General features: G+C 33.1%; 1 protein-coding gene across 1 annotated transcript; it reads left to right on the forward strand.

Moving 5' to 3' along the window:
* The first annotated feature begins 7,214 nt into the window (after positions 1-7,214).
* On the forward strand, positions 7,215-16,491 carry RAD51AP2 (RAD51 associated protein 2). Its single transcript, XM_033124445.1, is given in 3 exon segments — positions 7,215-10,494; positions 10,837-10,920; positions 16,334-16,491. Coding segments are annotated over 3 exon segments (3,522 nt in total).
* The last annotated feature ends 5,638 nt before the right edge of the window (positions 16,492-22,129 follow it).

The raw sequence follows: 22,129 nt of genomic DNA on the forward strand, positions 1-22,129 counted from the left end.
GATGGCATTGTCTCCCATTTGTTTCCAATTCATCCTAAATGTGGCGACTATTAATAGATGAAGTCTTCTATAATGCTATTTTACATATAGTATCTTTCTCCTGAAGCAAACCCACAAATGTAGTCTTTCCTATGGCGTAAAGTTGACATTTTTCTTAGCCTGGTATTCAATGTTCTCAGTCTCTTTCCTGTCTATCTTCTTCCACTTCCTTGTGAAAACATTCTGTCATACACACTTATACTCATGATTGCCAAATGTCTTACACGTGTGTTACACGTGTGCTCACACCTTTGTTATTATCTGGAATATATTCTACTGTTCTGCTTATATCCAAATCATAAATCTTCTGTGTGATACCTTTAGTCCTACTCTAATCCTCAATAATGCAATTCTTTTGAACTGCAAGAATATACTATTTATATAACCTATTTAAAATTACAAAGTTTAAAAAAAACTTTTATATTGTTATTAAATACTTTTTATTGTTAAAGCCTTGTGTCTGGGTCACAACTTCTTTGTATAGCACTTGGTTTTGTATAGTACAATATTGACTGTATAACAGATTCTCAGTACTAATGACTATTGCATTGGGTAAAAACTGGTTGCCAGAGAAAGTACCATTAAGTCCTCAGTAATGAGAATCTCATTTGGCTATATTTGATGAAACCATTTAAAAAACTATAAGTGATGACAACTGAGGCAGAAAAAAATCAGGATATATATCACAAAAATTGCTAAGTTAATTATTTTTAAATGAGGATTAATAAATGTGTATAATAGACATTTTTAAAAAGTATAGCTAATGTTATATTTGAAAAGCAGAGTGATAGCAATATTTCAGTGAAGATAGTTAATACATTTGGAAATATATAATGGTGTGTATTTTAATTTCTTTTCTGATACATCTAGAGAGAAAAAAAATCAATGTAGTAAAGAATTATCTCCTACGGAGCTCTCCATAAAATAAAGAAAAAAAAAACTGAGCAATTTGACAAATCAATGAAAAGTTTGGAAGTAGCTGGGAAATCTTAAGTGATTTAAAGGATGGTCTAAGGATTTTTATTCTAGAATGGTTACTATTAACCATTCTATTTTATTCTAGAATGAGTTACTATTAACAACTGTAATACTTATGCAGAGCTTGCTCTGAGTAAGGCACTATTCTACATGTTATATATATTTATGAACTCATAAAATCCTATAAGCACCATATAAGGCGGGGACTATTACTATCACCTCATTTTATGTTGAGGAAATTGAGGCACAGGGGGTTAAGAAATTTACCCAAAGTGATGCAGATATTAAGTAGTGAAACCAGGATTCAAATCCAGACAATTAGATTCCAGAATCTATGCTTTTTTTCTTATTTTTAAATGGAAAGAAGGCAGACATACAGAAAAGGATATTATTCATAAATATACAACACAGTGACATCACAAAATGAACATACCACCCAGGTGAAGAAGTAGAGGATTAAAGAGTGAGGAAGACTTCTGGAGTACAGAGTCTATCATCTTACAGTCTTAACTACTACTCTATGTTACCTTTCAGTAAATTTCTGGGCATTATGCTCCACCTTTAAAGTTCTTACTATGATTTCAGTTTAAATTGGTTCAGATTTATAGTGTCCATTCCTAAAGAGTAATAGAAAAAAATAAACCAAAAAGCATGAATTTTGAGCATATTTTCTTGCTGGAGTCTGAGTATTTTTTAAAGATTTTTTAAAAAATATAGCTAACATATATTATGTTAGTTTCAGGGGTGCACCATAGTGAGTCAACATTTATATACTTACAGAAGTGATCACCATAATAAATCCAGCAACCATCTGACACCATACAATGCTATCACAATATTATCGACTATATTCCCTATGCTGTATGTACATTACATCCCCACGACTTGTTCTATACCTGGAAAATTGAACCTTATTCCCTTTCACCTTCCCCCCATTTTAAATTTATCAATTACAGTTGGCATTCAATATGACTTTACATTAATTTCAGATGTACAGCATACTGGCTAAACATTCATATAATTTAAGAAGCGATTCCCCCTGACTAGTCTAGTACCCACGGGGCACTATACATAGTGTAATTGATTGTATTTTCTATGCTGCACTTTACATCCCATTGACTGTTTTGTAGCTTCCAATTTGTATTTCTTAATCCCTTCACCTTTTTCACCTTGTCCCCAACCATCCTCCCATCTATCACCTCGAAAGATCTAATGCCCATCTAACACCATACAATATTATTGACTGTATTCCTTATGCTATACCCTGCATCCCCATGATACTTTGTAATAATCAATTTGTCCTTAATCGCTTTCCCTTTCTTCACCCACCCACATCCCCCCTCCCATCTGGCAACATCAAAATGTTAAAGTGTTCTCTGTATCTATGAGTTTGTTTCTGTTTTGTTTGTTTATTTTGTTCTTTAGAGTCCACTTATAAGTGAAATCATATGGACATCTGTCTCTTCTTTCATTTGGGACATGTTTCTTTGTCTCCCCATGTTGGCTGCCTTCCTGTATTGTTTCTCTGTATTAGGTAGGGCTGCTATGTCTCCCGGTCTTAGGAGAGTGGCCTTATGTAGTAGGTGGGCTGTGGGCTCAGTGGTGCAGTCTTCATGGTCACCTGAACTGGGTATTCCAGGTGTGTTCCTTTGAGGGTTGTGTGTGCCCTCCTGTTGTAATTGAGCCTTGCTTGCTGTTTTCACAGCAACGGGAAGGATTGATCCTTGGTCATACATTTTTTTAATCAATAACTGTCCTCTTACAAGATCCACTAATACATAGAACATGCTGAATTCAGTTATGAAGAATATAGCAAACCCATTTGTTACAATTAGAGAAATTCTGGGGCATACATTCCACTTCGGATAGGTAAGTTTCTTGCTGTATTATAGTTTCTATTTAGATTTAGGTTTTAAAAATATCACTTAGCCTCTTCTAGACCCTCCTTGTTTGTCATCCTGACTGGCTAGCTCTGTCTGTAGCCAGATCCCTTGGATCAGTGACTTTCCTGATTGGTTCATCTTGACTTCCGTCCAATACTAGAGCTATTTCTCCACTTTCTTTGTCTCCCAGGAAACATAGCTCTGTTTTTCTGGATCTTTGGTCAATTTTTATTTTGTAGTTGGAACCAGTCTTTTGAGGCTGCCTAGATCCTGTTTTCTAACTTTAGGCAAATGAACCAGCATAAGCCAGAGACTGAAATTCTGAAAGGGCCTTATATATTTAAGGCATGAAGAAAATGTTAGTGCTGCAGGAAAGCAAGTTGTGTTGTGGAAATAGACATAGATGCTGACAAAAACAGTTTGGAGATGAACTATGGAGAACTTTGAATCCAAATTAAAGAGTTTGTATTTTATTCTGTAGGTATCAGAGTCAAAAGAAATTCTTTAAGTAAGAAGTAACAAAATGATTCATATTTTAAAAAGAAAAGTCTTATAGTAGTGTTGGGTAGAAGTTGAGGGGAAACTGGTAAAAAGATCAGTTATTACAATGTTCTCAGCAACAGATTATGATGGCCTGAAATATGGTGAAACATTATGCATAAAGAATAGAGGATTAACTTCAGGGTTATATTTGATGTAGAATCAATGAGATTTGATGAATGTCTACATAGGGGTTGGATGCTGGGGAAAGACAGTACAAAAGAGAAAAAGTTATAAATAGCACTAAGACTTTCTAGTTTAGTAGACTAGGTAGATAATAATGTCATTAGTGAAAATTGAGAATGAGGAGGTGGTTTGCAGTTTAAAGTATTTGTACATACATTCTCTCATTTAAGATTATACTTATGTTATAAATTACCATTATTGCTCTGCTGAAAGGTTAACTGCATATATGGATATACACAACATCATGGTTTTCTGAAATATTTTCCCACCTAGTGCTTTTTAAGTGACTTGATAAAAACTGCTATTTGTGTTATTTGTAGCCATATTTACTTTAAATATTTTTAGTAAGTAATGATTTCCTCTCTAACCTCCATATTTGGTTTAAATATTTTTGTTAGTGGTTCTTATTAAGTATTTAAAATATATTTTATCATCTTGTCAGTCTGAAATAAAATTTTAGAGATAGCATATTTTGTCACCATTTATTTATTAAAAGACATAAAAGAGAAAAAAATGTCTTGTCAAATATCTGGTCCTACCGTGAAACTTAAATGATGTTAAAACCAGTAATATTTAACGTCATGTTTTGGCCTTTATGATGATCTCAAGCAAATGTATGGTTAACATATAAAAACAGAACCAAAACAAGAAGCTTAAAATGCTCAAGACACCACTAGACCCATTTAGATTGGTACAGGTATAATAACAGTAATATCATTCCATTTTTCTCATTCATGGAGGTACTTAGTGTGAAGCACTGGGGATAGAAAAATGAATAAATCTTTGCTCCAATTGAGGCTAGTGGAGGGGTTGTAAACAACTCAACACAGTAAGATGTTTTAAGTGGTATAATATGGTTGAAAATAAAGTTCTATAGGAACACAGATGAAGATGCAAGTAATTTTACCTGGGGATTGGATAGAGCAGGGATGAGGTAGAGAGCTTTCACAGTCCAGGCAACTTTTGGTAGGACTCTTTACGGCTGAATAGGAATTTGTCAGGTAGAGAAAGAGGACATTGATGGAAAGGAAATAATTCTGGTTTAGGTAGCATGGGGCAAATTGTAAGAAAAGAGGAAGCCGAAAAAGTTAAGGTAGGACCTAGTCATGAAGATTTGCTGTACTGCAATAAGGACATTGGACTTGAGGCATCCTGAGGCACTGAATGACTTTCTAACTTAACGCTAACAGGAGCTCCTGTCATATTTTCAGCATGGGGTTTACCTCATTAACTTATTAATTGTTTCCTTCATTCTGATCTGAACTGTAATAAAACACCAAGCTGAAAGGAATGACAGGTGCTATCGTTAACGCTCAGTTTACTGTTATTAAAGGAGTTAGTAACTTTCAAAAGAAGCGCTGGTAAAGTGATAGAAAAATGTGACAGTTGAAAAGGGCTTTGAAGAGTGAGATTTGAACTAGTGTCATTTATATTTTACTTATGATGATTTGATTAGAACTTTTTCCATTTCTCACTTATAACTAATGTATTTTCAAGGTATCATTTGAAAAATAAAGCAAAAACACACACAAATACCGCATTTCCCTGAAAATAAGACCTAGCCGGACAATCAGCTCTAATGCGTCTTTTGGAGCAAAAATTAATATAAGACCTGGTCTTATTTTACTATTATATTTAATATAATATAATATAATACAATACAATACAAGATCCGGTCTTATATTAATTTTTGCTCCAAAAGACACATTAGAGCTGATAGTCCGGCTAGGTTTTATTTTTGGGGAAACAGGCAGTATAAGTACAAAAGACTTTTTTCAGTCTTCATTGCTATAAAGTTTCTTCAGAATAGAAGAAAAATCCATATATTTCTATACACCTGAGAGTGTCTTAGACATAGTTCTCAAATAATTATTGAGTTAAATTGGATATTTCTGGGTTTTATTTGAATTCTAGTCCTTAATGCGTAGTTTTGAAATAATGGTGAAATGGAGATCTAACACATAGTGGGTTCTTGGGCAAACTGGCAAGATGAAGAGACAATTAAACACCAACTTACAAATCAATCTAGAATCACAAAGTTATAGCATTTACTTTGCAGATAGAAAACTTGTTCTTACTATCATGTTAGGGTACCAATTACAACTACCTTAGCTAAGCAAGTCAGTTCTTATGGCTGGTCACAAGCATAGAACAGACTGCATTAGAATGGAATGTAGAATTGTGGAAATCGGGGATAAAAAAGCAATGAGATTTAAGATACATAGAAGTAGCACTTTGAGAACTCATTGATATATACTCTGAACCACTGCCACATTCTTATCGTGTTGCTGAAGTGCTTATACTACAAATTTAAGCAAACATCTCACAGGAGGAACTTAAAAGGTAAACTAATAGCAAGTCCCGAGAATTAGAGCCTCAATATATCTAAGAGTATTTACAAGGTAGGAGGCTTGTGAACATCTTATTGCCTGAAGTAGTATTTCAGTCATATCTTGCCATGTATGCTCCCATGGGTTCTGAAATTAGGATTACTATTGCACATTGTTGTAGTTCTTATTCATTTTTATTGATGTTTTATCCAAACTTAACAACTTTGAAACAATCATCGAGGGGATAGAGGTATTTGATTACTAAGCAGTAATTACATGGTTTTTTTAGTAAACATGTATGTAATAATAATAAACATTTTGAAAATCATTTTTCTTTTTGAGTATGGAATTCACAAAAATCAAAATTGACAGGTAATAATAAAGCAGAGGAAAAGTAACATTTACAAAATTTATTAGGTATGAGTCAGAACTGTATTATTATTTATGCTTACAATAAGTGAAATAGCTGAAACATATAATTTTTATCTTTAAGTTTTTTTATCTTCAATGTCGGGGAAAGAAACCCCACAGTGTGTGTGTAAACTATTTCTCTATAGTCTTAAAGTGAAGAGTAATAATAATTTCCACACTCTTTTCCCTGAAATATTGCTTCAGGAAAGATTGTTCAGGACCAGTGACCTTTTTCCCCAAAACACACTTTATTAGTGAAATGGAAATCTGATTTCAAATGCCACTGGGATGCTTTAGAGCATTTTAAAGTTCATCCACCCACAGAGAAATTTGGTGCTTGCAGAACTACAAGATTTTACTGGACGTCCTAAGACGCTCTAAAGCAACTGTGGAGAAGTCATTTCTGAGGAAAATATAGAATTTTAGAATTTTAAAAATAAAACTGTTTCTGTTCACAAATTAAAAAAACTAATTGACATTCTATTGTTCGTTCTTAATTCTGACAGAGAGCAGAAAGATATTTAGAACAGCTACAGTCCTGGCATTAGCCAGAGGTGCTAAAAATAGACAACATAACGGCCGCTGGCCGCATGTGCTTGGCGGGAGAGAACCCGGAGCTCGCGAGGGTTGATGGGATGGGGGCAGGACCGGGGCGGGGCTGAGACTGGGGCGGGCGAGGGGCGTGGTCAGGGCGGGGCTAGTACTGAAGCTGTAGCTGAATGCGGCCCTAAGGGGCGTGTCAGGGGCGTGAGCGGGGCGAGTGTGGGGGGCGGGGCGGAGCGTCTTCGCTTGGGCTAAGAGACTGGAGCTTGACAGAACCTCGGACAGATCCTCTCAGTTCTCTGTCATGTCGCTCACGCACCGCAAGCGGCTGGTTGCCAAGCTCAGGGAGCCAGTCTCCCCTTTACTGCCTGCCGAGGACCCTGATTCCCAGCCCCCCAGTAGTAAGCGGCTCCGTCTTGAGGAGCCTGGCGGTGTCTCTGAGGCGAAATGGAGGCTGCCTTTGGTGCCTCGCTTGTCTGAGGAGGAAAAAGTCTGGGAGTTGTCGCCCAGACCTTTCAAGGCGCTCCTTGTTTCGGGGAACGTGATTTTCGATAATTCCACAGACTTGCATGTGGAGAAATCAGCCAGTGAGATGCAGATATGTAATCTGAGATGCCAACATAGCCAATTTGAGATGAAGAGTTGTGTGCAATCGCCCCCCTCACAAAGTTTTGATTCTGATTTGAGGGCTTCCAGAAGTTCTTCGGAACCAGGACTGAATGTCAGGGAGGTTTTCAGTGTGCACTGCAGTGATAGAGCCCAAGCAGAAGTTGGTCAGCTTCTGCCCAACGCCTCTGTACACGATATACATCGAGTTAAAAAGGAGGATGGAAAACAATATCTAGTCCAAGGAAGAGACAATAGTCAGCAAGACAATAGTTATATAAAACAGACAGAAAATCTATTCTTGGGTGTTACCTTTTACAAGGAAACTGAATCAACATTTCATGAAATTAAAAACATATGTAAAGCTGATCCTGTCATGCCATCAAATGTAAAAGAAAACAACACCTTTTCAGTATCTACTCTAAAAATACCAAAATCTCAAAACAAGCCCAGCAAGGAAATTGCCAAACCTAGCTATTTTAGAGCTAGCAGCACAATAAGTATCCCTGAGTTTCCAACTGATTTAAATAACAAAATGTGCCCTGTCTATTTAAAGGAAATAGCAAAGAAAAAGAGTGACAATGATGAGACATATGTTAGGGATTTCACAAACATTTACTGGTCCCAAAATAGACTGTATGTTAAGAAGCAAAAGTTAAAGGATGATAAAAAATTTGTGGATGCAGAAAATATTTTTTCTGAATGTTATGAAAGTAACCACCAGTCACTCAGCAACCAAAGTATTTGTGTGAGAAAAAAAGACCTTATCAGTTTACACTACTATAACCACAGTAATATTGAGTCTGATGTAAGAGACTCTGAAAAGAATTTTACTATAAAACTACAAAATGAAAATTGGGAAGAAGCAAAAACACACCTGGACAGTTACATATATACCAGATTAGAAAAATCTCAAAGCTGGGACTGTAATATTAGACATATTTTGAGAAAAAAGAGGGAAAATAGTTGGATTATGGATAATTACAAAACTAAATGTGAAAATATGAAAAAAACTGGAGAAAAATTGAATTTGCTATGCTTACTAGAAATAGATCTTTTCAGCAAAGTAGATGATTATAATACAAAAGTCATGAATACACATGAAGAACAATCAAAGCTTTTCATGATAGCAACACTGAGTCACCAAAAAGCTTTAATAAATTGTTTTTGGTTAAATGCTGAAGGAGAAAACAATAATATGCTACAGTTGAAATATTATAGTACACAAAAAGGCTTTTCTTTAAGCCATATGTTTGAGAGTTTCATTACAGAAAGTTTTTGCTTCTGTGAAAGTATTTTAGGAAATGAAAAAGATAATATTTTAAATTGGTATGAAATTTTGAAGTGTATAAAGCAAATTGATGTTCAAAATCTAATAACAAGGAATATGAATGTCAATAGAGAGACTAATATTTTAAGCATATATTTACAAACCGATGTTTCAAAACCTCTAAATATCATATGGAAAACCAACATAACTTCTTTGCTCAATAACTTTGACTTTTTACCCAGAATTGAAAATGATTCTAAATTAGAAGAGGGAAGCATTTTCAAATGGATATTGTATTTGGATTATCCAAAAAATGTGGTGAAAAATCATATTGTATATCTAGAAAGGACTTTAACTTTTTCAAAACTATTAAAATATAATATAAAACCTATGTTAGAGAAAAGAAAGCTATTTAAAACTGAACAAGTTTTTGAAGAGTCTAAGAAAAACCCCATCAATTCCTTTGGTATGACAACTAAAAATATACATTTTCCAATTTTTGAAATATATGAAAAAATTCTTCTTTCAATGGACTGTGATGACATGGACAAAATTTCTTTGACAAAAGAAATTAGTTGCAAGAGTAAGAATTGTCCTGAACAAGTCATGAATATGGAAAATTGGGACCACTGTAGTACTAATACAATTAAAACACATGTTAAGTCTCTTCCTGAATTCACACAGAACAGCTATGAATATATTAATGAAAAATTTTATGAAATCAATATTCACAACCAAGATTTAGATACAGAAAGAAAACTGGAGCATAATAAGATCAGTAGCTTTAATTTTAAGTACATATTTGAAGATTTCTTCAATATTAGGCAAAAAACCACGCTGCCAAGCCACAGCACAGAACATAGTAAACCAACCAATTCCACGATCATAACTCAGGTGCTCAATTTTGAGAGTTTGCTGAAAAGTGAAATTGAAGGAAAGAAACATGACTTAATTTTGAAGGAGGAAGAAAAAGCTACAGTACAAAGTTTAACAAGCAATTGCCAAGTTCATAAAGATATTAAGATAAGAAAGGAAGAGAAAAATAGTTTTTATTCAATGGACGGCATGCTTTCTGTGCAACCAGTTTCCTTAATGAGAAAGAAAGTAAATGTGGAAAAAACTAAATATGTTAATCAAAATAATCTAGCTGACAGAAATAAAGATGAGAGTATTTTGCAAGAAAGTGAGTTAGCTAATTTAAAGCATTTTCATCCAAAGAATGACTTTACAGAATGTGTTAACTATCAATTTGAAACTGATCTGAGCATAGGGAACAATGAATGTTTTCAGGACTTAACTGCCAAGTGTTTATCAACAGAAGCTCTGACAATAGCTAAAGATTTTGAGACGAAAAGTAAATTTGATTTAGTACTTGAAGAACTTCGTATGTTTCACGAAATTAGTAAGGAAAATGAAATGCTAAGTGTCATGGAAACAAACAATGGGCAAGGAAATTACTTTGGAGAAAATAATGGTGTTGAGGAGGTAAAAATGGAGATTAAAAAAGATTTGAAAATGGGTACAGTCAACAAAATATGTGCATCGTCTTTGCTCTGTGATACTGTAGCAGTTCCTAATATGCATAAAAGACACCAAAGTTTATTTAAATGGAAACCAGTACCCCAAAATAAAGAACAGGAAGTTCCTAATGAATGTTGCTACCCAAGAACATCAGAGGAAGAAGTACTCTATTCTACGTCTGAGGAAGGTATAAAAGTAGTTTTAAAATGTTTTTTCCCCATGATAGAAAAACAATTGCGGCTTTTTTTTTTTTCCTGTATAGGCCAAATACAAAATTTTGGCAAAAAGAAGATAAAGTGTAAGGCAATGTTTATTGATGCATATTATTTTCCTTTGAAGGGCTGTTCAAACATTAAATAATATACTGAACTTGAAAATAACAAGTGATAAAATTTTTAAAAGGAGCTTCATCTGTCTAAATATTAGGAGCCAATGGAAGGAAATATTTCTGAAATAGTAATTTGTTTATGGTATAAACATTTTATATAAAAGTTACTTTTTGTTATAACATGTTGATCTTTATTTTCAGATTGTGAGAAACCTTCACCTAAAAGACCTGCTTTTTTCTCTGATGAATTTAAGGAAGAAAAATCTAATTATTTCCTGAAGGGAGGTAAGATTTTTGGTTATTTTCTAGAACACTTGTAAGATGATTATTGCATTCTTGTATTTTTAGCATGAGGAAAATATACTTAGATTGTTAGAAAACAAATACAAAGATTTAATACTTTTGTAAGCAACAATTTACTGATGCAAATTCTAATAGTTAAAAACTGGCTAAAAATTAAAATGCTATTTTAGAATATTAGATATATAATATTATTGGTAAATATGCTCTTCAAAACTGTGTTTAAGTATTTGCAGGGTTGCATTGCAATAATTGTGTGATAAGATAGGTGTTACACATGTTAAATATACAGAAGATGCACATTTTAAGAACGGAGAAAACTGTATTAAAATTGTAATACTCAATATATACCGATAACAAAAGATAAATACAAGTCATATGTATACATTTTTTTGGCACCCCCGGTATGCATCTAATATATGTAACATTAATTGGCAAAACCAAAAAAGGCAATTAGTTAAGATGGATTTCCATTGATGAGATATTACTCCTAATTATATAATTATTATCAAAGTTCTCCAGCCTTTAACTATTATGAGGTTCTTTATATGGACATTTAGTAATTTATAAAATTTAGTATCATTTAGGTATATTAACATGATTTATGACTATGGCATTTAAACTTTTGATTACTATTAAACAAATAAAACTAAAGAAAAGTTAAACAACTAACCTTATCCTTTGCCTAAGAGGTCTCCAATATCAGAATAAAGCACATCAAGTCTAACATATACTCTAATGTATAGTACCAATGGGGATGAGGCAGGGGTAGGACAGACCCTAGGGAACTGTTTTCTAAAAGACTAAATTTTCATTTGGTCAGAAATTGCTGGTATTAAACAACAAGACTAGATCTAGAAAGAATAATGATGAAGGTGAAATATATTTACTGAAACATCTTCAGTCATACATCATCTCTCAAAACATTTTCTTGGCTTCTCATCAGTAGAATGCTGTCTCTGATACCTTTATCTAGTCACTTCAGAACTGCATCATTTCCTCTTTTCTTAGCTTACAATGAAAAATCTTAAAAATTAATCCAAGTCCTGGAAGATCAAAAGCCCACAGGTAGTCTCTTCTCGCCTGAATAACGGGAATAAATGAGGGAACAATACTCCATGAGATCAAAGCAGGGTGGCACAATTAGCCTAGAAAAGATAGGAGTTGTTTTTTTCTAGGACAGAAAGAAAGGAAGAAATTGGGTTTATTTTATTTTAGAATGAAGAAAGATTAGGGAGCATGCACCCATATTTATCATCATGATTACAATTGTGATCATGAAATAGATATACTCGTATGAGCAAGATTAATTATGTGCACAAATTGTAAAAACAATGTTACATTTGTTGGAAATATATGAACCCATAATACTGTACTGTGCCTTCACAGTGAAAAGTACTTTGTTGTCATAAAATACGAAACATAATGTGTGAAGTCAGCCAGAATTATTTAATATTACATTAGGATAGTTGTCTTGGATTCACTTTCAAAGTACACAAAAATGGGATACCTTCCTGAAGCTTGTTAATATCCATAGTGTAAAGGAAGAGTTGAGAGATACTGGGATGTGGGGATAAGAATGAACTGACTGCTTAGGAGGAATGGATACCTATTTATGCAGTGTGATTTTAAAGGCATTGGGAAACTCCTGATTGTGCTGAAATACTTTTTAAATTAGTTTCAGGTGTACAAAACAACATAAGGATTAGACATTTATATACCTCACAAAGTGAAAACCCCAATAACTCTATTATCCATCTGACACTGTACATAATTATTACAATATTGTTGACTATATTCCCTATACTGTACTTTATATCCCCATGACTGTTTTTTAAAATTGTAGTTGACATTCAATGTTATTTTATATCAGATTCAGGTGTATAGAGTAGTGGCTAGACATTGATATAATTTATGAAGTGATCCAATAAGTCTAGTACCCATCTGACACTATATATAGTTTTTATAATATTGTTGATTATATTCCCCATACTGTACTTTACATCCCTGTTGCTATTTTGTAACTACCAATTTGTATTTCTTCTTTTTATATATTTTTTTTATTATTAATTTCAGGCATTCAAAACAACATAATGACTAGACATTTACACCCCTCACAAAGTAATAACCTCAACAAGTCTACTACCTATCTGACACCATAGATAGCTATCACAATACCATTGATTAGATTATATATTTAGTACTTCACATCCCTTGAATATATAAATATATATACCATGCACAGTTTTACAACATTTTTGACTATCTTCCCCTCACTACACTTCATATCCCCATGACTTTTGTAACTACCAATTTGTGCTTCCTAATCCCTTCACCTTTCTCACCCATCTACTGATCCCCTTTCCATTCAGCAACCATAGTTTGTTTTCTGTGTCTGAGTCCATTTCTGATTTGTTTGTTCATTTATTCTGTTCTTTAGATTCCACATCTAAGTGAAATCATATGGTATTTGTCTTTCTCAGTCTGACTTGTTTCACTTAATATAAAATTCTCTAGGTCTATCCATGTTGTTGCAAATGGCAAGATTTCAGTTCTCTTTTATGGCAGAGTAATACCCCATTGTATAAATGTACCACAATTTCTTTATCCAATCGTCTATTGATGGGAATTTCGGTTGTTTCCATATCTTGGCTATTCTTAATAGCTCTGCAGTAAACAAGGGGATGCATATGTTTTTTCGAATTCGTGTTTTGGATTTCTTTGAATAAATACCCAGGAGTAGAATTGCTGGGTCATAAGGTAGTTCTTTCTTTAACTTTTTGAGGAACCCCCCCTGTGCTGTTTTCCATAGTGGCTGCACCAATTTGCATTTTCACCAACAGTGCATGAGGGTTCCCTTTTCTGCACATCCTCTCCAACACTTGTTGTCTGTTGATTTATTGATGATGGCCATTCTGACAGGAGTGAGGTGGGATCTCATTGTGGTTTTTATTTTCATTTCTCTGATGATTAGTGACATTGAGCATCTTTGTATATGTCTATTGGCCATCTGTATGTCCTCTTTGGAGAAATGTCTATTCAGGTCCGCTGCCCATTTTTTAATTGGATTGTTTGTGGGGGTTTTTTTTGGTGTTGAGTTGTATGAGTTTTTTTGTTTGTTTTTTAATAAATTTTGGATATTAACCCATTGTCAGATGTATTATTGGCAAATATCTTCTCCCATTCAGTAGGATGTCTTTTTGTTTTGTTGATGGTCTCCTTTGCTGTTCGAAAACTTTTTAATTTGATGTAGTTCCATTTGTTCATTTTTTCTTTTGTTTCCCTTGCCTGAGGATATATATCAGTAAAAATACTACTAAGGGTAATGTCTGAGAATTTACTTCCTATATTTTTTTCTAAGAGTTTTATGGTTTCAGGTTTAAGTCTTCAATCCATTTTGAGTTTATTCTAGTATATGGCACATAACAAGGTGGTCCAGTTTTATTTTTATTTTTTTGTATGTATCCGTCCAGTTTTCCCAGTACCATTTATTGAATAGACTGTCTTTATGTGCTGAAATATTTTTGATACTTACCCACTTCTCATTGTGGTGACTCCAATTAGAGTTTCTACTACTTATGTCTCCAGTACATCCTGCCAGTCTTTGTTTCTATCTCCTCTCTCTGTGGTGTGGAGAAGGCAAGTGTTTTGAAATTAATTTGAGCATGTGTTCTATGCACCCAGCCATTGTGCCAAGTGCTTCACATGTCATTAAGCCTCAATTCTCCCCTAACCTTAAAGTATATGCGAATGACTTGGGTATCTTGTTAAATGATTCTTCATGGAGTGGGCCCTAAGAGTCTGCATTCCTAACAAGCTCCCACAAATGTAGATGCTGCTAGTCTGTGGACTACACTTTGAGTTGCAAGGATTTAGGAAACAACTGAGTAAGTATTATTTCTAAAAGACAACTAATTAATTTCATGACATATTTTTATGAGACTGATGCGCTACCTACTGCGCTACCGAGGCACCTCATGACATATTTTTAAACACTGATTTTTAAAATGAGAAATTTCTGGTAATGTGCTTGAATATTGTGAATCATTAAATGATACAAAGCAATACATTAATCCAGAGTATAGCAATAATAAAAGGGATCATAATTTATTTAATAAAAAAGTGGGAAATCCAAGGAGACAAAGATGCACATCTTTACAATCACAAGTTAATGATTGTTTAAGGGCATATGCTTTGCAAAAGGCCTGCTGTTGATACAAATTGGTTCAGTGATTTCCCACCATTGCAAATTACCAGATGTATCTGTCATATTAGAATATGAAAAAGGAAAGCTATACTTTGAAAAAGTAACCAATAGATAATTATGGCTTTGTTCTGAAATAGTAATCTCATGATGAAGTACACTTAGCAAAAATTGCTGAAATTATCTAATTTATAACCAAATCAGACATGATTCAAACAATTTTGTTTTATTAGGACAATCTCCTTTTGTTTAAAAAATGAAAAAAAAATATAACAATAAATTTTTCCTTTATTTTTTGTAAGTAACTATAATTTTAATGTTACATAAAGTATTGTAAGCTAATTTATAGCTGTTTTGTGTTGTTTTCTCCCTATTTACATATAGTCAAAATCTGTATTTTATTTCATTTTTGTAAACATGGGTACACACACACATTCATTTGCTTCAACTTAGAAATCATACTGTTTACCTTTTGTCAGATTTAAGGTTAGCTTGATTACACTATTTTTAGTATAATATACTTTTCTATTAAGGTCATACTAATTCATGAAAGCTTGATACATTTTTATCTGCACATTTATATCTCACTGTTTATTAAAAAAAAAATCACTGTTAAAGTTAGAGGTATTTTTGTGCTTCATTATGAAGTGTAGGTGACACTATTTGCCTGGTTAACTGATTTAGTAACAGACATACCTCCATGAAATATTTTGAGAATGATAGTGTGATGTTATATAAAACTTCAAAATCAGAGCCCCCCATTGATACATAAGAAATGAAACACAGCTGTGCTCTATTTTTAATAATAATCTCTACCAGAAGCCAAACTAATCATTAACACTATAGCCTAGTGTTTAGGTTCTAATAGAAAAATGACATGGTCTTTACATACACTATATCAAGTCAACTTTAAAATCTATGTAGTTTTGTTGTTGTTAAGTCAGATTGCCTGACTGGAATGCTGATTTTATTTGGTTGCTATTTTATAGAGGGTAAGTTATTTAACTTATGTGCTGAGGTGTCCACATTTTAAAATTGGAGATAGGATTAAGTAAACTGATTCATGTAAAACACTTAGCTCAGTGACTCAGTAAGGGTTCCTAGTACGATTAGAAGTTAGCAAAAACTTTTTAAGATTAGAAACTATGAGTAATTTTTACTGTCTTATTTCCTTTTATTGTCTTATATCTTTAGGTAGTAATTTTTCACATGGAATTTCAAGAGTACTACCTCTTAAGACATGCAGTCGACCAATCAGAATTGGTTTGTCAAGAAAAGCTAAGCTGAAACAACTTCATCCCTATCTAAAATAAATATGTTACGGGAAGTTAAAAGAAGATATTGGACTTTAATATTTCAGAACATTTCATATCTGTTAATCTTTTGTTTATTTCTTTGGAAAAATGCTTTCTTCTAGCTTGGGAGTTTTGAGCTTTCTTTATTATAAAGTATGGAGAAAGTGTGTGTGTGTGTGTGTGTGTGTGTGTGTGAATTATCTAATTACATTTAAACATTATATAATATTTTATTGATATTTTCATGTCATGTTAACAATATGCATATTAAAGGTTTTTGTGATGTAAAAAAAACTTGGCAGTTTAGTTTTCATTTTATATATATATATAAAATGCTTTTGTGGAGAAGATTGATAGCTTTTATAGGTTTCTCAAAAGGATCCATAACTCTTCAGGTAATGAATCACTATTCTAACCCACTTGCCCTATTTTTCAAGGGGAAAAAAAATAGAGGTGCAGAGAGGATGGGTAAGTTTTTCAAGATCACAAAGTTAGTATCAGGATTAGGATAGAGGTCCTCTCCTCTGTACCATTCTTTCCCACTTTTCTTTGCATTCACTTTATAGTTTCTACTCCCCCACAGTCTATTTTTGGCCCCAGAGTAGAATTGTGATCATGTAGTCAATATTTACTATTAATTTTATTTACTCTTAGAACAAATATATTTTAATACTTGTACTATCGTGTTAGGCTCAGTGATAGAATACAGAAGTCACGTATGAGACCTTGCCTTATAGAGTTTACTTTCTATGCTTGAGATTGGAAGAGAAATATAAGATATACATGATTTAAAGGCAACCATCAGTAGAATAATACTTTTCAAAATACTAGACAGAGAAATAATAATAAAATGGGATACTTGGCAAAAACTAAGGAAAGAAGGAAGCATCAAGAAAACATGAAAAATCAGAAGGCATGTAATACAAGGAAGACTGAATGTATCAATTAACAAAGTAAATGTGATTGGATCAAATTATCCTATTATAAGCCAAGATTCTCAGACACTCTAAAAACCATCTCAAAATCATCTCTACTTATTAATTTCCATCTCTTACCATGTATTTTATAACTTCAACATCCTGTCCTAATTTCATTCCTCCTTTCACCCTCCCCAGAACTCATCACCTTTTCACACTACTATTTGCACCTTGCAAGAAAGAATGCAAATCCTTGAAGGCAGGATTCTTTTCCCTCCCCCCACTAATATCCCAGAATAGTTCCTGCTCCTTGTGTACCCATAAAATATTATTTGAGTAAATGAATGAATAAATTTCTATATCTGCTCATAATTGCTATGTCTTTGTGAATTCTTAATATCTTTATGACCTTGGACAAGTCCTCATATCTAAAGGGAATAATATCTCATAGGATCATTGTGAAGATTAAATGGGCCAATATTTATAATATCTCTGATATATAGTAACTACTCAACAACGAATAATAGTTCACTGATACATAGTATCTACTTAATAAGTTTTTAGAATGTTTTTACTTTTTCTTGAAATTTTTTCCCCTGGATCCTGAATTCAATTATTTTCAGGAATATACCTATTCCTTTGCGTTTTATGAAGATATGCCTTTTACTTTTTTTTTCTGCAATGGTCCTCATATTCGTCTTCCTTCTTTTTCTTCTTATTATAAACCCCATGCTGTAATTTTCTTTTATCTTTATACAAGGCAAATCTCTTCACAATCAAGATTTGTCTTCATAAACAGTGGTCTTTTTCCCTGCTCTATGTTGCTGTGTGTGAATATTTGATTTTGTTCTCATATCTATTTCTTGAGGGCAAATTTATGTACTTCCTGTCTTATCCCTAATCTTTAGGAAGCTTTATAGATGCTGTCATCTTTTCTCTTAACAAATAAAACCATATAAACTTACAATGACTACTGGGTCTTTCATACTCTGAACTTTGTGGTAAGTTTAAACTCCTACCTCATACAGTGCTGCTTACAGTGGTTTCCCATGCCACTACCCCCTTACTGCTTCCATCTATAGAGTTTCTTTGTAAAAATTTTGGGAAATTTTACACCTCTCCCAATGTAAAACTTGTTCCTGTTAGTGTCATTACTCAAGCACCCCTTCCCCCAGTATCTCTTACCCTAACACACATGTATACACACAAACAGACATGACCTCCCTGCCTAGGTCTACAGAGTTCTTGTTTCTGGAATTAGAAAATTGGAGGCCAGGAGGGAGGTAACATTGTAGGTCTTATGTTTTTGTGTCTTCATAGCTAGATTTGGAGAGGCTGAATTGGGGGATGTGGTAGAATACATTTGAAATTGAAACCCATCCTTCCTCCACCTTATTCTTTGTACCTTTGTTCTCAAAATGTGAAAGTTGAAGTCTTTCAGATCAGAAGAAAAATATTCAAAGGATGAAAAGTCACTTCAAAAAATACTTGCTTTTATTCAACGTTAGAAGAAATCTCTGTGTTACTTCAGTTTAAAGTAACAAGCTTTTGGATGCATAACAGCGAGCATGAGATGAGAAGCAGAGCCTGATATTAAATCAACTTGAAAAAGTTATATTGATAGTACCTTAAGTATGCAAACCGTTGAATTAATATCTGTTTCACCTTATTAAGTTAAGCAAAATGGAAATCAAAATATGTACTGAAGTTGATCTTCAGCTCCATCTAATTTGTCACATAAAAGAATATTTATAATGTCAGCCATCATTTTGGGAAGCACAAACATTACACATTTACACAGACAAATAATAATTTCTGGCAGAGTTTATACTACTAAAAGTTATCTTTTGAGCTTAAGGGACTAGAATATAAAGATATCAGTAGGGTTCCAAATTGTATTTTATCCACTTTGTTGTAAAATATATCATAGTTTGAAACTATCCTTGCCAAATATTCCTATTTCATTTTTTTCCTTTAAAACACAGGCACGTGCTATAAATTCAGAAGAAATAGTCATTAAGCTATTGGCAAATGGGCAAAAGCTATCCAGACTATGGGCAAAAAAATTAATTTAGGATCTAAAAAGTCTCTGTAATTATAATGTTTCTATAATTTTATAGATTTTATAATTTTGGAGAATATGTAATCTTGCATCGGTGTGGTACACGTTACAATTGTTAAAACAATACTGACATTATTAACTGAAGATCATAGTTTATATTAGAATTCATTCTTTGAATTTTGTCTAAGGCATAATGTCATGTAGCCCCTGCTACAGTACCATACAGAATAGTTTCAGTGCCCTAAACATCCCCTATGCTACACCTATTCACCCCTCTTCCCTACCGCAAAACATGACAACCACTGATCTTTTTACTGTATTTATTGTTTTGCCTTTTCCAGAATGTCATATAGTTGGAATCATACAGTATGTATTTGCAGATTGGCTTTTTTCACTTAACAATATGCAATTAAGAGTCCTATAATCTTAACTTTTCTAGTGAGGGATCTTCTAGTAGAAGACTTAAATCCCAAATGTTTTAGGCCTTCACCTTCCATCATTATATCTCCTTTTAGAGAAAAAGGCAATAATTCTAGTTCATTTTAAATTATGGCTGTGTCCTCTTATCAATTTCTGAAAATTGTTCTCATGGATTTTCCTAATGAGGATTCTTCAAAAGATCTTCCCTGTCAACATTGGTAAAAGCTTCCTTTGAACATAGGCATTTCGGAGCATTTTAAGCCGTGATAAAATGGCTCCAAAGGAGGTTTTATCTTTTATTTTGTTAGAAAGAGCTGCACTTAGGACCCAAAATGCACCACAGACTAAATGGTCAATATTAAGCAGGTGCCGTGAAAGCCTATGCTAGGCTTGGAAAATTTCCAGTAAGTGGAAATCAAAAGTACTAACCAATATAAGGGGATATTTTAATGTGTTACCCTTGCGATACCTTGTATAATAAATGTCCTATGATATGCTGCGTGGACATCAGAATACTATTAGTAATTTTAGTTCTGTGACTACATGAATGATAATAACCATCAAGTATTTATTTAGACTCAGTAAATGTCTAGCTGTTTGCCAGGTACTGGGATATGCATATATATTTGTCAAATTTAGTTAACAAAAATTAAGAGGCAAAACTCATTAAACAACTAAAAGAGGAGTTAGGAGATTTGAGATTTCATTCTGACTCTTTCTTCATGACCTTGAATTTGCCATGTAGCCTCATTTGGCTTTCAGATGATTCTTCATTTGGCTTATTGTAATCACTAAAATAATCTCTGCTGTTCTGCAAATGAAATATCTTGTGGGTTACTAATTGGAAATAAAAAAAGGAATATCAAGAGGGAAAGACAATATAAATAACAAAGAACCTGAAAATTTTTAGGTATTTTTGCAACTTTTATTTGTCATTAAAGGATGATGAAAAAGAATAATAATAAAGATTAGGGTAGTTATTGTTTATCTTTCATGTTTCTTAAATAAAAAGTACATGATGTTTCCTAACTCATTAATTTATTCATTTATTTATGACCTCATCAAACATTTATTGAGGGCATATCATAAGTCTGGAACTGAACAAATGACCTCATTTCCATAAATTCTCTTATTTATAAAACTCAAATCATATTACTCATAATTCTTTCTATACAGCAGCCATCCTTTTAAGGGAACCTATCCATGAAATGGTTTGGGCCTGTCTAACTCACAAGAAACTGTTTCTTAAATTATTTTCTTTTATATCAATAATAGGGATGAACCATAGGAACAGTTGCTTGGATTTTCTGAAGTCTGTTTTGAACGCAATCGTATGAATGTGACCTATTTTTAACATCTGGAACAAAAAAGTTTCAATAGCTTTAATGTTTGTGATTTTGGCACTTGGGGAGTGGAGTAGGTATTATTTGATTGATTTTTATGGGTTAACATTAGAGATAATATACATGAAATGTCTAACGCAAATTCTGGTACATTGCAAGCATGTAATTAATAGCTATTATTATTAATATTTTTAAAAAGAGCTTTCTCATCCCTTATATGTATAAATTAAAAGATTACCAATAGGGTCTCCTACTTTAAGGGATCCTACCTATGAAGCATGGGCTGAGAAATGTTTACTTTTATGCTTTGAAGTTTACTATATGTTTTGAATATTTACTTTTCAGAACACTTTATTAATGCACAATACAATCATTATACATGTTTAGACTAATCTATTTAAACACGTGTGATATACTGTGCCAAGTCCCATGGAAACCCTTTCACTATAAACAGATTATTTAAAAAAAAGATACAGCCAATTTTTATTGCAGTAAAATGTACATAATACAAATTTACCATTTTAATCATTTTTAGGTATACAGTTCAGTGGCATTAAGTAAATTCACACTGTTGCACATAGCACTTTTGAACTTTAATTAAAAATGTATGTTTTGCTCAGTTTTCCTTTTTTATCACAAGAGTAACATCATAAATCCCTAACAACAGAAGGGAGAAAGCTCTCTCTTTTGCAACTCTTTCTAGTTTTTGACTCAAACTGAATTTGTGGTATAATTCTTAGCTATCGCTCACATATTCCTACGTGTCTTTGACCACTGCTTGGGAATTTGTTAGAACTTGCATGTAAATTTCCTGTGCTTAACAGTTTTTTGTTTGTTTGTTTGTTTGTTTTACAAAGTCAGTACATCCAGGAGAAAAGTTTTAAATTGGGATAGAATAATAAAAGTAACTGAGATTATACTTGAAATGAAATGAAATTTATAAAATAATTCAT

Source organism: Rhinolophus ferrumequinum, chromosome 13, assembly GCF_004115265.2.
Source record: "Rhinolophus ferrumequinum isolate MPI-CBG mRhiFer1 chromosome 13, mRhiFer1_v1.p, whole genome shotgun sequence".
NCBI classification, from domain to species: domain Eukaryota; kingdom Metazoa; phylum Chordata; class Mammalia; order Chiroptera; family Rhinolophidae; genus Rhinolophus; species Rhinolophus ferrumequinum.